The sequence below is a fragment of the Tupaia chinensis genome, unplaced genomic scaffold (genome assembly GCF_000334495.1).
Source record: "Tupaia chinensis unplaced genomic scaffold, TupChi_1.0 Scaffold145652_1, whole genome shotgun sequence".
In the NCBI taxonomy this organism is placed as follows: Eukaryota; Metazoa; Chordata; class Mammalia; order Scandentia; family Tupaiidae; genus Tupaia; species Tupaia belangeri.
The window spans coordinates 825,144-840,122 of record NW_006205509.1 but is presented as its reverse complement, the minus strand read 5'-3'; the positions used below and the strand labels follow the sequence as shown (position 1 = coordinate 840,122).

At 39.9% G+C, this 14,979-nt stretch overlaps 1 protein-coding gene across 2 annotated transcripts in view; it reads left to right on the top strand.

Moving 5' to 3' along the window:
• The window catches only part of TMPRSS12 (transmembrane serine protease 12), a 22,803-nt gene extending 7,824 nt beyond the window's left edge, over nucleotides 1–14,979 (top strand). Inside the window, exons 4-5 of one of the 2 annotated variants that reach the window (XM_006168156.3) lie at nucleotides 10,590–10,621; nucleotides 14,523–14,979. In XM_006168156.3, coding sequence (XP_006168218.1) covers nucleotides 10,590–10,621; nucleotides 14,523–14,774 — 284 coding nt within the window. In that variant the 3' untranslated portion in view covers nucleotides 14,775–14,979. Of the gene's footprint in view, nucleotides 1–10,478; nucleotides 10,622–14,522 lie in introns of both variants that reach the window. The other variant, XM_006168155.3, reaches the window with a different exon arrangement.

Below are 14,979 nucleotides of genomic sequence, written 5' to 3'. Positions count from 1 at the left end.
ACTAATATTTATATTATAGGGCTAATCTGGGGTTTCTTTTTTTCTTTTTTCTTTTTTCTTTTTTCCATATAATTGACAAGGAACTGCCAGATTGGTAATATTGAATATTGATTTTGTTGGTTTCAAAGACTTTAGGTTGAGGAGGGGCACTGGAGAGTAAACATCCAAGCTGGCCGGGGAAACACCCATGGCTACACTCTGAGAATGAGTCGGGCTCACAAGCCAGCATATAGTTCACAATACACTTTAAATACAAAATAGGCAGGTTGAAAGTAAAGAAGGGAAAAAATATACACAGCAACATTAATCAAAAGCAAACTGGAATGAGGACCAGCTGTTCTGGATGCACTACCAAGATGCTGTGCTCTGAAGGCTGGGACCATAAGGGAGGCCAGGTATGATTCCTGGTCTAATCTAGTGACTGGGCTTGGGGGTGCACACCTGTAATCTCAGTGACTCGGGAGATAACAATAGGAAGACTATTGTGTTGAGGCTGGTGTTGGCAGAACAGTGAGACCCTATCTTAAATAAAAGCTGGGCATCACAGTGCATACCTGTAGTGCCAGCTGCGAGACCGAGGCAGAAGAATCACCATACAGTGAGACCCTGACTTAAAAAAAAATTGCCAGAGGGCACATGCACTCCTGAAGAGAAACAGAGACAGAGAAAGAAAAAATGAGAAAGCACGTCCCATGAGGGATGGTCATGACATGATTCCTTCTTCACTTCTCTCTCCTTTCAGGGTTTTGGGAGCTCACGTACATGTGCCCAGCCCTACTGTGTTCACACTGCACAGGAGGCCATGTGGGATCCAGCCACCTTAACCACCAGCCCAATGACTTGTGGAAATATGCAACTAGTTAGATCGACTTTTATTAAACAAGGGCATCATATTTAATAAAAGGAAGTTGATTTTAAATAGTTACATAGTGTATGAATTCTATATGTTTACCATTCTCAAAATGATCAAATTAGAGCGATGGAGAACAGATTACTACAATAGTGTATCAGAATAAGGTTAGGTAGCATGAAGGAGACCTGATGCTAGAATATTCTATATCTTGGTTGTGGTGGCATCATAGATGGCACAGAACTATATACACACATTGTCTCAGTGTTAATTTCTAGATTTTTTTAATTTAATTTTTATTTATTCATTCATTTATTTTAATTTGACCAGAGAGAGAGACAGAGAGAGGGAAAGGGAGAAAGGAAGCCACCAGGTCTGGGACTCAAACCGTGGTCGGCCATGTAGGAGTGTCCAGCACCTTAATCACCACGCCACCTGCTGGTCCCTCTAGATTTTTTTTTTTTTGAGAGATTTTTGCTATAGGGTGCATGTGCTCTCCATTGACATGGAGAGACAGAAAGTGAGAAATCACAGCCCAGAGGGATGGCCATGTTGCAATCCCTTCTTCTCCATCCCCCTCTCAGGATTTTGGGCGTGCATGCACACGCACCCAATGTGAGTTTCAAGCCATTGAGTCAGGAATCAAACTGCAGTTGCCCATATGGGAATCCAGTGCCTTAACCTCTAAGCCACCTGCTGGCCCCAATTTCTACTTTTCGATAATGTATTTCACCAATGTAAATGTAACCATTGCAAGAAACTATGTAAATAGTACACAATTTACACAGAAACTGTGTAAATAGTATTACCTTTGCAACTTCCAGTAACTCTAATATTTCAAAATAAAACGGCTTTTTCAAAGAGAGATAAAATTGTGCTATAGGGGGAACAGCAGGTAGTGTGGTGGTTAAGGCGCTGGACACTCCTGCAAGGCCGACTGCAGTTCAAGTCCTGGACCTGGTGGCTTGCTTTCTCACATCTTTCCCTCTGTGTCTCTCTCTGGTCAAATTAAAATAAAATGAATGGATAAATAAAATTAAATAAATAATTAAAATTAATTAAATAATTTTTAAGAGTAAATTTTGCAATAGGGCTTGTATGCTCGACAGAGAGACAGACAGAAAGTGAGCAATCACCAGAGAAGGGAGATGGGTATGCTGCAATCCCTTTTCCTCCATTCTTCTCTTGGGATTTTGGGCACACATATGCATGCACACATACACATCTGGCATGAGCTTTTCTGTTTTTTTTTTTTAATTATTTAATTTTACTTATTTATTCATTTATTTTTAGAGAGACACACAAAGTGAGAGAAAATGCGAAAACAAGCTGCCAGGTCTGGGACTCGAACTGTGGTCAGCCATGTGGAAGTCTAGTGCCTAAACCACCATGCCACTCACTTGGTATGAGTTTAAAGTCACTGGGTCCAGTACTCGAACCACAGTCAACTACATGGGAGTCCAGCAACACAACTATTATGCCATCTGCTGGTCCCCAAAATAAAAAAGACTTTAAATGAACCACATACAACCAAAGCATCCTCAACTCCTATTCTCACACCCAGAAATGCATGGAAAACTGCTTAAGGAATGAAAGAAAAGACAGAAATTGCACCACAAAATATGTAACTACAAATATCAGGCACATGGATTTATTGTCCAGCATCACACCGAGTGGATTAAAAAGCCTAGAATTTAAATTGGTCCTAGTCTGGAAATGTCCATAGTTGCTTTTTTTGGGAGAGGTTTTTGCTATAGGGTGTGTGTGCTTACTGGAAAGAGAGAGAGACAGAGACAGAAAGCGAGAAATCACCCCCTCAGGGGGGATGGCCACACAGCAATCCCTTCTCCTCCATTCTCCTCTTGGGCATGCATGCACACGTGCCTGGCGTGGGTTTAAGCTGCCAGGTCTGGGACTTTAGCCCACTGAATTACTTTCAGTTATTATTTTTTTAAACTTTCTTTCTTCCTTTTCTTTTCTTACTTAAATTTGACCAGCAAGGGACAGAGTGAGAGAGAGAAAGTGAGAAAGCAAGTCGCCAGGTCCAAGACTTGAACCAAGTCAACTCCGTGGGAGTCCAACAATGTAACCATTACGCTATCTGCTGGTCCCAATTGGCTTTTGTTTTCTAAAGACTGTTTTCCAAGCTATTATATATATATAATTTATTTGCTACAGGGCACCTGTGAGAGAAAAGGAGAGGGAGAAAAACAGAGAGAGAGAGAGAGAAAGCCATCAAATCTGGGACTTGAACTGCAGTCGGCCATGTGGGAGTCCAGCACCTTAACCACCACACCACCTGCTGGCTTCCAAGCTATTATGTATTTGGAGAACAGAACAATTTGTAATACCTTTTTATAAAAAAATTTAGTTTTGCTATAGGGCACATGTGCTCTCCAGAGAGATAGACACAAAGAAGGAGAGAGAAGGAAAGTGAGAAATCACCTCCAGGGGGCATGGTCATGCCACAATCCCTTCTTCTCCAGTCTCTCTTGGGGATCCTGGGCACGCACACCTGCATAGACACTCTGGGACTCCAACGATGCTGTCAGCAGGTGGGATCCATCACCTTAACCTTTATACTACCTGCCCTATAATACTTTTATTTAATGGGCATTATTTAAAATGTTCTGAGCAAAGCTGTCAGCTTTATTAAAGAGAATTGCTTTTTGTGCCCAATACCTAGTGTAAAATAAAATCAAGTAATTTTTTAAAAAAATGGGGCTGGCAGGTGGTGTGGTGATTAAGGGTGCTGGACTCCCACATGGGTGACTGTGGTTGGAGTCCCAGACCTGGTGGCTTGCTCTCTCACTTTCTCTCTCTCACTCTGTCTCTCACTGGTCAAATTTAAATAAATAAAGTAAGTTTTAAAAAATAATAACCAAAAGTAATTCAGTGGGCTAAAGTGGTACTTACTAAATTAGAAAACTTAGAATCCCATAGATTAAAATCAACCAAATATCTGCTCACAATTTAAGGTCACCAAACACACAAGAAAACAAACCATTAATAGTCAAAGTTGGGGGCCAACAGGTGGTGTGGTGGTTGGGGCAATGGATTCTCACATGGCCAACCACAGCTTGAATCCTGGACCTGGCGGCTTGCTTTCTCACTTTCCCTCTCTCTCTCTGTCAGTTTCTCTCTGGTCAAATTTTTAAAAAAATAATAAAAAATAAATAACCCTCTGTTTCTCTTTGTCAAGCAGACAAGCACTCTGGCAATTAAAAAAATAAAGTTAACAGAAACAATAAACAACAGATTATACCTCCCAAGAATCTCAGATATTAGTATTTTAGGTATAGACTAGAAAATAAACATATGTGAAATGTTCCTATAAAAAAAAAGTATATTTTAAAATCTAGAATGACCAGATACATTTATAAGGAAACCAAACAATCTTTAAAAATGAAAAATATAATCGCTAAACATGTAACTCACTGTATGAATTAGATCTCATTTTAGACACTGCTAATACATTTGACTACAAAGAGAAAAAGGAGAAACTATGAAAGAAAATATAAGAAAGACAGAATGAGAAAGTTTAATATATATCTAATGAGAATGCTAGCACTTTCTGTCCCTCTGTCTCTCCAGCAAGTGCACTTATCATGTAGCAAAAATCTCTTAAAAAAAAAAAAAAGATTAAGCATAAGCTACTTAGATCCATGCCTGGCACATAAAATTTAACAGTTGGTAAATAAGTGTCCTCCAGTATTATAATGATTGTTATTTTAAAAAAATAAAACCGTGGTGAACCAGGTACCAGTAGATGGCATAATGGTTACGCCACTGGACTCCCACATAGTCGACCATGGTTTGAGTCCTCAACCTGGTGGCTTAAAACTCACACCAGACACGTATGTGTATGTACCCAAAATCCCAAGAAGAGAATGGAGGAGAAGGAATTACAATGTGGGCATCCCCCTGCAGGGTGATTTCTTGCTTTCTGTCTCTGTCTCTCCGGTGAGCACATGCGCCCTATAGCAAAACACTCTCTTAAAAAAAAAAAAAAAAAAAAGGCTGAGAGAAAAGAACTATGAACCTACAATTGTGTATCCAGCAAAACTATCATTCGAGAGTAATCATGGGACCAGCCACACTGTGCAATGATAATGTGCTCCACAAGAGGCTGTATATCCCATGGCAATGGTGGTTCAAATCCCTCGTAACAGGCACACGTGTGCCTGCCTCAGAATCCTGGGGCTGGAAAACCAGAGGAAGGGGGCAGCAGACTTATTGAGGGTACTCATCTCTTTCATGTGCACATGTAAGTGCTATATCTGAATAAAAGAAAAAAAAAGTGCAAACGGGCCAGCAGATGGCGTGGATGCCCAAAGGCTCAACAGTGGTTTGAGTCCCAGACCCGGTGGCTTGAAAATCATGCTGGGTACATGTCTGTGCATGCCCAAAATCCTGAGAGGAGAATGGAGAAGGGATTACAGTGTGGCCATCCCCCCGGGGATGATATCTCTTTCTCTCTCTTCTCTGTTACACATGCCCTATGACAAAAACCTTTAAAAAAAAAAAAGTACAAACAAAAAAACTGAGTTTACTATCAATAATCTTTCACCAAAGTAAAAAAAAATATATCAGAAAGAAATAAAATGCTGACAAAATGGAGGTATAAGATGAAAGAAAAAATGGATAAATGTATAGGTAAATGCAAATAAACATTACACAGCAGTGATTCTCAATTATTTTCATCCCCAGGAGACATTTGGTGGTATTTGGAGAAAATTTTTGTTCTTCTATCTGAGTGGGGGATAAGTTTGCTACTGGTATTTGGTGGATAGAAGCCAATGGTACTGCTTCACATCCTTCAATGTACAGGATAGTCCTCCACCTCCCACAACAAATAATTGTTTAGCCTAAAATTTCAATAGTGCTGAGATTGAGAAACACTAGAATATAATAAAAATAATATATGTAATTTGTGGAGGGAAAGTATGCATTTAAAAATTCTGTATATGTAATTTGTGGAGGGAAAGTGTGCATTTAAAAATTCTGAGATGAGGGACCAGTAGTTGGCATAATGGCTGTATCACCAGACTCCCATGTAGTTGACAGCAGTTCAAGTCCCAGACCCGGTGGCTTAAATTGACGCCAGGCACGTGTGCGTGCATGTCCAAGAGCCTGAGAGGAAAATGGAGGAGAAGGGATTGTGGCGTGGCCATCCCCCCTGGGGGGTGACTTCTCATTTTCTGTCTCTGCCTATTTCTATCTGTCTGGCGAGCGCAAGCGCCCTATAGCAAAAACCTCTCAAAAAAAAAAATTCTGAGATGAGAATGGAGAAGGGACTGTAGCATGGCCATCCCCCTGTAGGTGATTTCTCACTTCCTCTTTTTCCCTGTCTCTCTCCAGCAAGTGCACACACCTTATAGCAAAATTAAGAGAAAAATAAACACAAAATAAATGTTCACACAAAAATGTGTATGTGACTGGTCATAGAATTATTCATAATGCCAAACACTGGAGACAATCCAAATGTCCAGGCTAGACAACTAGTAAACAAAGTATGATATATCCAGTCAAAAATCCTATTCAACAATGAGCTGGAAATAACTATAAATACATACTCCAAAACAGATGAACCTGGAAAGCAGACTATATACAAGAAGTCAAATATAAAGACGACAAATTGTGTGATTCCATTTATATAAAATTTTGTTCAAAATAATAGCAACACATATTCTTAGACTATAACTTTTCTTTGACTGTAATCAATGACCATGATTCAAGGGATGGAAGGGAGGAATTCGAAATACTTGGTTTTATAAGGTACTTGTACTACCTGTGACACAGTCACTTGAACGCAGACCTAGATTAGTTGTAAATGTATACAAACCGCAGGGAAACCCCTAAAAAATTAGAAAATATAATTTAAATGCTAAGGTAGGAGAGTAAATGACGTAACATAAAATGCTCATCAGTTAAAATGACAAAAGGCAGAGAAAGTGGAAGACAAAAATAGAAGTAAAGAACAAGATTAGTAGAAAACAGTCCGAATACGGTAGTTATTAGTCCAATCATAAATCATATCAGTAATTACTTATAAACATCAATGGTTTAACAAATCAGCTAAAAGCAGAGATTGTTAAGAGTGGATCTAAAAGCAAGGCCTAACTGTATGCTGGTTACAGGAAAATGCACTTTAAATATAAAGACGCGTGTAGATGAAAGTGATGAGAGGGGAAGTAAAGGGGTAGGAAAAGACGTATGGGGCCAGCAGTGGCACGGAGGTTAGGGCACTGGATCTCACACGGCCAACACCACGCCAGGCACATGTGTGCGCGCTCAAAATCCCAAGAGGAGCATGGAGGAGAAGGGATTGCAACGTGGCCATCCCCTCTGAGGAGTGATTCTCCTCCCCTCCATCACCCCCTCCCCACCCCCGTCTCTCTCTGGTGAGCCCACACACTCTATAGCAAAAAACTTAAAAAGGAAAAAAGATTTACATACCATGTTAATATTAATCAAAAGAAAGCTGGAATACCTATGTAATTTCAGATAGAGCAGAACTTCAGAGTAAGTATAAAAGGGGGGGTACTCCACAAATACACAACAGTCCTTAATTTATATGTGTGTAACAACAAAGTCACGATACATGAAGCAAAAACTGATAAAACTGAAAAGGTAAACGGAGGAATTCACTGAACACTTCGTACCTGTCTATCAGTAACAGACAAATCTAGTAGCAGAAGTAAGCATAATTGAACTCAGCAGCACTCTCAGTCAAGGAGAGGGAACTGGTCTCTGTAGACGCCTTCAACAGTAGTAAAATCCACACTCTTCTCAAGCACACATGGAATAGTTGCCAAAAAGACCATATTCTGGGCCATATAACACACCTTCATAAATTTAAAATAATAGAAACCATACAATCAGGCCAGCAGGTGCATGGTGGTTACAGTGTTAGACTCCCACAGGCTGAGCACAGTTCAAGTCCTGGACTGTCTCTGGGGAGCACACACATCCTATAGCAAAAACCTAAAAACCAAAAAAGCAGGAGGAGGGAGGCAGCAGGTTGCATGGTGGTTGGGGCACTGGACTCCCACATGGCTGACCCCAGTTTAAGTCCCAGACCTGGTGGCTTGCTTTCTCATTCCTCTCACCCCTCAAAGACTATAGCACTTTAAAAAATAAATAAATAAAAATAGGGGGCCAGCAGGTGCTGTGGTGATTAAGGGCACTGGATTCCCACATGGCTGACCATGGTTCGAATCTCAGACCTGGTGGCTTGCTTTCTCACTTTCTGTCTGTCTCTCACTTTCTGTCTCTCTCTCTCAATCTATCCCTCTCTGGTCAAATTAAATTAAATAAAATTAAATAATTTTAAGAAAATTTAAAATAATAAAGTAAAAAATTCTCTAAGAAAGAACAAGAGCATTTTAATAAAGAATTACTTATTTAATTTGTTACTATTATTTATTATTTTTTATTTTAATTTGACCAGAGAGAGAAAGGGAAAGTTGAGGAACCAAGCCACCAGGTCTAGGACTTAAACCATGGTTTGCCATGTGGGAGTCCAGTGCCCTAAACATCACCTGCAAGTCCCAAAGGGCGTTTTTTAATATGACCACATCAAAATCAAGAAATACAACATTGGCACAATACTATTATCTAATTCACATTAAATGGCCATATACTTTGGTATTTTACAGCAAAATGCCTGGAATACCTGTTAGTAATTTCTAGTTTAATTCCATTATGGTCTGAGAGCATACATTGTACCATTTCTTTTGTTTATTTGTTTTTAAAGAATTATTTAATTTTGGGACCAGCAGTTAGTGTAATGGCTATGTCGCTGAACTCCCACGTAGTCGACCGTAGTTCGAGTCCCAGACCCGGTGGCTTAAACTCACACCGGGCGTGTGTGCATGTGTGCCCAAGATCCCGAGAGGAGAATGGAGGAGAAGGGATTGCGGCGTGGCCTTCCCCCTGGGGGGTAATTTCTCGCTTTCTATCTCTCTGTCTCTGTCTGTCTGGCGAGCACACGCACCCTATAGCAAAAAACTCTCAAAAAAAAAAAAAGAATTATTTAATTTTATTTATTATCATTGGGTCGTCAGAAAAGTCACGATGTGTTTTCTATGCAAAAATGGTTTGTGACATTTTAGACAACCCAGTATTATTTTTAAATTTGCTATAGGGCATGTGTGCTTACCGGAGAGAGTGAGCAAAAGAAAATGAGAAAGCAAGATGGGAATGCTGTCTTTCTTGCACATGAAGAAAGGCAGACAGGCAGGCAGGCAGGCAGGCAGCTGGACAGCTGGACAGCAGATGGCTCAGTGGTTAAGGCACTAGACTCCCACATGGCAGACCACAGTTTGAGTCTCAGACTTGGTGGCTTGAAAGTCATGCCAGGTATGTGCATATGCACGCCCAAAATCCCGAAAGAGAATGGAGAAGAGATTGCAGCATCGCTATCCCCCTCGGGAGGTGATTTTTCACTTTCCTTCTCTCTCCTGCGAGCATACCTGCCCCACAGCAAAAACATACATACATAAGTACTTACATATATAACTAACATGAAAATGTCAGTTCTGATAAACTGAAAAGTAACAACAACAGAAAATGATAAACCCTAAGGGGAGTTTTGAGAAAATTCAAAGCTGTAGGCTAGCAGGTGGCATGGAGATTAAGGCACTGGATCCTACATGACTGGCTCTGCAATTCGAGTCTCTAATCTGGACACTTGAAAATCAACTGGGTACACGTGTATGTGCCCAAAATCCTGAAGAGATTGGAGGAGGAGGGGCTGTTTCATGGCCCTTCTCCTCAGGGGCTGATTTCTCCCTCCTCTCTCTCTGGCAAGGCACACACTCTAAAGCAAACACACACACACACACACACACACAAAAAAAAAAAATGCTAATTCTAGAAGACCCCAGAATAAGCACTCCAAGGCAAGGAAAATATTTTAGAGAAGCTGCTATCCAGAAATAAAAGGTTTATTCTAAAGCCACTGTAATTATGTCAGGATTCTATTTGTGCAAGAATATCTTTTTTTTTTTTTTTTAAATGAGAGACTTTGCTATAGGATGCGTGTGCTCACTGGAGAGACAGAGAGACAGAAAGTAAGAAATCACCTCCCAAGGGGGATGGCCACGCCACAATCCCTTCTCCTTCATTCTCCTCTCAGGATTTTGGGCATGCATGCACAAGACACCTGGCATGAGGTTTAAGCCACCTGATACAGGATGTACAGTCACTCATGTAACTAGGATAAAAAGTTATTTTCTGGCAGTTCCAGTTTAAAAACAATGCTGGCCGGCAGGTAGTATGGTGGTTGAGCGCGCTGTACTTCCGCATGGCCAATCACAGTTTGAGTCCCTGGACTTGGTGGCTTACTTTCCCTCTCTCTCTCTGTCCCTCTCTGGTCAAATTAAAATAAATAAATAAGTTAAATAAAATAATTCTTTAAGAAAAAGATGCTGGGGAAGTATTCCAACTGGCTAGACCTATGCTAAATATAGTCATCCTAGACCACTCAGTATCATACACATTTGGATATAATTTTATATAATTGTTGAATTATTTTTTAAAGGAAACCTTTATGAGGTCATTTTAAATCACTATGAAAATGCCTATGCTCCAAAATAATTTTTTTGTATTTTTTTGTTAACAGGTAACGTTTCAAATATCTTACAGGAAGCAAAAGTGAATTATATTTCTCGAAATATTTGTAATTCTGAGAACAGTTATGGGGGAATAATTCCTAACACTTCATTTTGTGCAGGTGATGAAAATGGAGCCTTTGATACTTGCCGGGTAAGACAAAATAATTTTCCTTTAAAATAATAAGGCTGAGTCCTAGCACAGCAGTTAAACACTGTGCGTAAGAAGCCAGATCTCAGAAGGCTGACTGCAATCTAAATCTCAGTCCCAGAGGCTTGAAAACCATTCCAGGTGTGTATGCATGCATGCCCCAGATCCGAACACTGCGATCCCTTCTCCACTTCTCCATACTGTTGGGATCTGGGGCACACCCATGTGCACACCTTGTTTTGTTTTGTTTTGTTTTCAAACCAATGGGACTGAGATTTGAACTATGGTCAACAATGTGTTATTCATTTTCCTTAACTATTGGCTACTGGGCCAGCCAAAAATCTTTATTTTAATCGTAACTTTTGAGATATAATTTACCCATTTAAAGTGTACAACTTAATTTTTTTAGTGTGTTTACAGAGTTGTGCAATAATCACCATAATCTAATTTTAGAACATTTCTGTCACCCCAAAACAAACTTGTATCCATTAGGAATCATTCCGTCTCCTTCCACCCACCTCTTTATAGAACTGCCTATTCTGGACAGTTCTGGAATCATTCATTATATAGTCTGCCGTGACTGGCTTCTTTCACTTAGCACGAGCCTTCTACAAGGTCCATCCATGCTGCGGGATGTACTGATATCTTAGTCATTGTGTGGCCAAATACACTTTTATTCATTCACGCATGAGCTAATGGATATTTGGGCTGCTTTCACTTTTTGGCTATTATAAGTAATATTGCTATAAACATTTGTGTATGTTTTATGTGTAGCTATGTCTTTATTTCTCTTAGAAACTCAATAGGGGAATTACTGAGTTGATGTTTAAGATTTTAAAGAACCATCAAAATGTATTCCAAAGTGGGTCCCAATTTTTGAGGGGTTCCAATTTTCTACATACTCATAATTGGTATTGTCTTTTTTATTATAGTCATTCCTTTTTTTTTCTCTTTTTATTATAGCCATTCTTATTTTTTAAAGAATTATTTAACTTTATTTGTTGTTGTTGTTGTTGTTGTTATTATTATTATTATTATTTTCCAGTTTATTGAGAGAGAGAGAGAGAGAGAAAAGAAAAGTGAGAAAGCAAGCCACCAGGTCTGGGACTCAAACAGCGGTCAGCCATGTGGGAGTCCAGCACTTCTAGCCACGAAGCACCATGAAGCTGCCTGCTGGCCCCAGTCATGCTTATTTTTATTTTTTGGAGAGGTTTTTTTCTATAGGGCACGTGCGCTCACCAAGAAGACAGACAGAGACAGAGAGACAGAAAGCAAGAAATCACCCTCTCAGAGGGGATAGCCACGCCACAGTCCCTTCTCCTCCATTCTCCTCTCGGGATCTTGGGGGTGGGTTGAACCATACTTGCCCACGTGGAAGTCCAGCACCTTTAACCACCATGCCATCTGCCGGCCCCTATATAGCTTCTTTACAGAATGTCTATTTGGATACTTCCCCCTTTATAAATTGAGTTATTTTTCTATCACTGAGTTATAAGCATTCTTTAAATATTTTGGATACAAAACTATATATAATACAAAAATTTTAAAGTATTTTACTACATACATGATGTAGAAGTCATTTTCTCCCATCCTGTGGATGGTCTTTTCGCTTATGTTATAATTTATACCCAAAAAGTTTTTTTGTTTGTTTGTTTGTTTTTATTTGACCAGAGATGGATAGAGTGAGAGAAAGAGAGAAAGTGAGAAAGCAAGCCACTAGGTCAGAGACTCCAACGGCAGTCAGCCATGGGGCAGTCCAGCACCCTTAACCACCACACCACCTGCTGGCTTCCTATGCCCCAAAAGTTTAAAATTGTTTAGGAAGGCTATTTCTTTCTCTCTCTCTCTCTCATTTTTCCCAAACTTTCTCTGTCCCTCTTCTCTTCACCACTTCCACATCTGCCAGTATTTATGCTCTCATCTTTTCCTGTTCATTCTGGTATCTGCAATCTAAGGTTTATTTTTCCTTTATAATATTACTAAGTAAAATAGTAAAGTATCTAACTGAATTGCCTTCCTAGATGAAACATCTTTATCATCAAAAAATAACTTTTCATTGACCGATACAGAGAATTGGAGACACCTTAAAAATATAATCCCTAACTTTTAGGCACTAGACTAGTTCTTGGTGTCCTTGCTGTTTTGAGTCCATTAACAGCCCTTAGTTATAGCATTTGGGTGCATTAGCAGTCTTGTATAAACTATGAAAGAGACTTTCTATAATATTGAGAGTCTTTGCCATTTATTCCCACTTTCCTGCACTAGCCAATGTCAACACAGAAAAAAGCCGTATCTTGCAAGATGCCAGTTTAATTTTCCCTTAGATCTAGCTAGCAAACCATGCACACAACTAAGAGAAACCCTCGGGACTAGCAGTTAGCGTAATGGCTATGTCGCTGGACTCTCATGTAGTTGACCGTGGTTTGAGTCCCAGACCCAGTAGCTTAAATTCAAGCCAGGCGCATGTACGTGTGTGCCCATGATCCTGAGAGTAGAGTGGAGGACAAGGGATTGTGGCGTGGCCATCCCCCCGGGGGGTGATTGCTTGCTTTCTGTCTCTCTGTCTCTGTCTCTCTGCCAAGCGCATGTGCCCTGTAGCAAAAATCTTTCCAAAAAAAAAAAAAAAAGAATCCCTCATATAGCTTATATAGGTGTGTTTTTCACACACAGTATTAACAAGAGAAATAGCCCAATAAAGATTTTACAGTGTTAGGGAACCAGCAGTTAGCGTAATGGCTATGTCGCTGGACTCCCACGTAGTCGACCGCGGTTCGCGTCCCAGACCCGGTGGCTTAAAACTCACGCCGGGCACGTGTGCGTGCGTGCCCAAGATCCCGAGAGGAGAATGGAGGAGAAGGGATTGCAGCGTGACCATCCCCCCTGGGGGGTGATTTCTCGCTTTCTGTCTCTAATGTCTCTCTCTGTCTGCCTGGCGAGCGCACGCGCCCTATAGTGAAAATCTCTCCAAAAAAAAAAAAAGATTTTACAGTGTTACACATTTTCCTAAATTATAGGAACAGCTGCTGTGATGTACAGATAGTATCACCACTTGGGAGGCTAAGAGTCACATGGGAGATTCAGGTTCCATTCCTGGGCCAACCTGAACACACGAGGTGCAGTTGTATGCACTTATAATCCTAGTTAATTGTGAGGCTAGGATGGGACGATCATGACATGGCAAAACTCTGTTAAAAATATATTTATCTCTGGGTGCCGGCAGGTGATGTGGTGGTTGGGGCACTGGACTCCCATCTGGCCAACCACAGTTTGAGTCCCAGACCTGGCAGTTTGCTTTCTCACTCTGCCCCTGCCTCTCTGGTGAATGTATATGCCCTATAGCAAGTTAAAGAATAATAATAAATAAAATCAAATAAATAATTCTTTTTTTTAAAAAAATAGCTACCTCTTGTCCCTTTCCTCTCCCACCCCCTTTCTCTCTCATATAGGAAAAACATTTCAACCAATTTGATTTATAGTATTCTAGTTCAAAATTATGCAAATGAGAATTTTGTCTATCTTCTCTGTGGTTCCTTCAAAATACTTGGGTAGACTGAATTTGCAACTCAGAACTCCTCTTTGAGTTGCAGTATTAAAATCTATAGCTCTTGGGGCGCCAGCAGGTGGTATTGTGGTTGGGGTGCTGGTCCCACAGAGTCAACTTGCTTTCTCACTTTCTCTCCCTCTCTCTTTCTGGTAAGTGTACATGCCCTGTAGCAAATCGAAAAATACTAATGATAAGTAAAATAAAATAAATATTAAAAAATTCTATAGCTCATTATGACTTGGAGGTATATTGAAATTTAAGTGTAATTTTTAATATTTAATGTAATTCACTTATTCCAGATCTATATTGCTTAAAGAATACTAAAAGTGACTAACATTATTTTGGGACTTTTATTAATAGGGTGATAGTGGTGGACCACTAATGTGCTACTTACCAGAAGATAAAAGATTTTTTGTAATGGGAATTACCAGTTATGGACATGGCTGTGGTCGGAAAAATTTTCCTGGTGTCTATAGTGGGCCATTCTTCTACCAAAAGTGGCTGACAGATCACTTCTCTCAGGCAAGCTCTAAAGGCATATTTAACATCCATATCTTACTTAGACAGATCTTCATAGCTTTGGGTTCTGTGGTTTTACTAGTAACAACATAAAGCAATCCTGAAGGCTTCAGTATCTCCATTTTACACTGAGTACTTTTCTATTTTCTACATAATGAAGATAATTTGTTCTTTTAGCAACTAATTGCCCACGTTAGAGCTCTCATGTGAACGTTTTTTTGAAGTAAAAGAATTGTGATGTATTAGATATACAATTGTAAATTTGGCGCTGATTCACACACTTCCTTGATGTATCTTG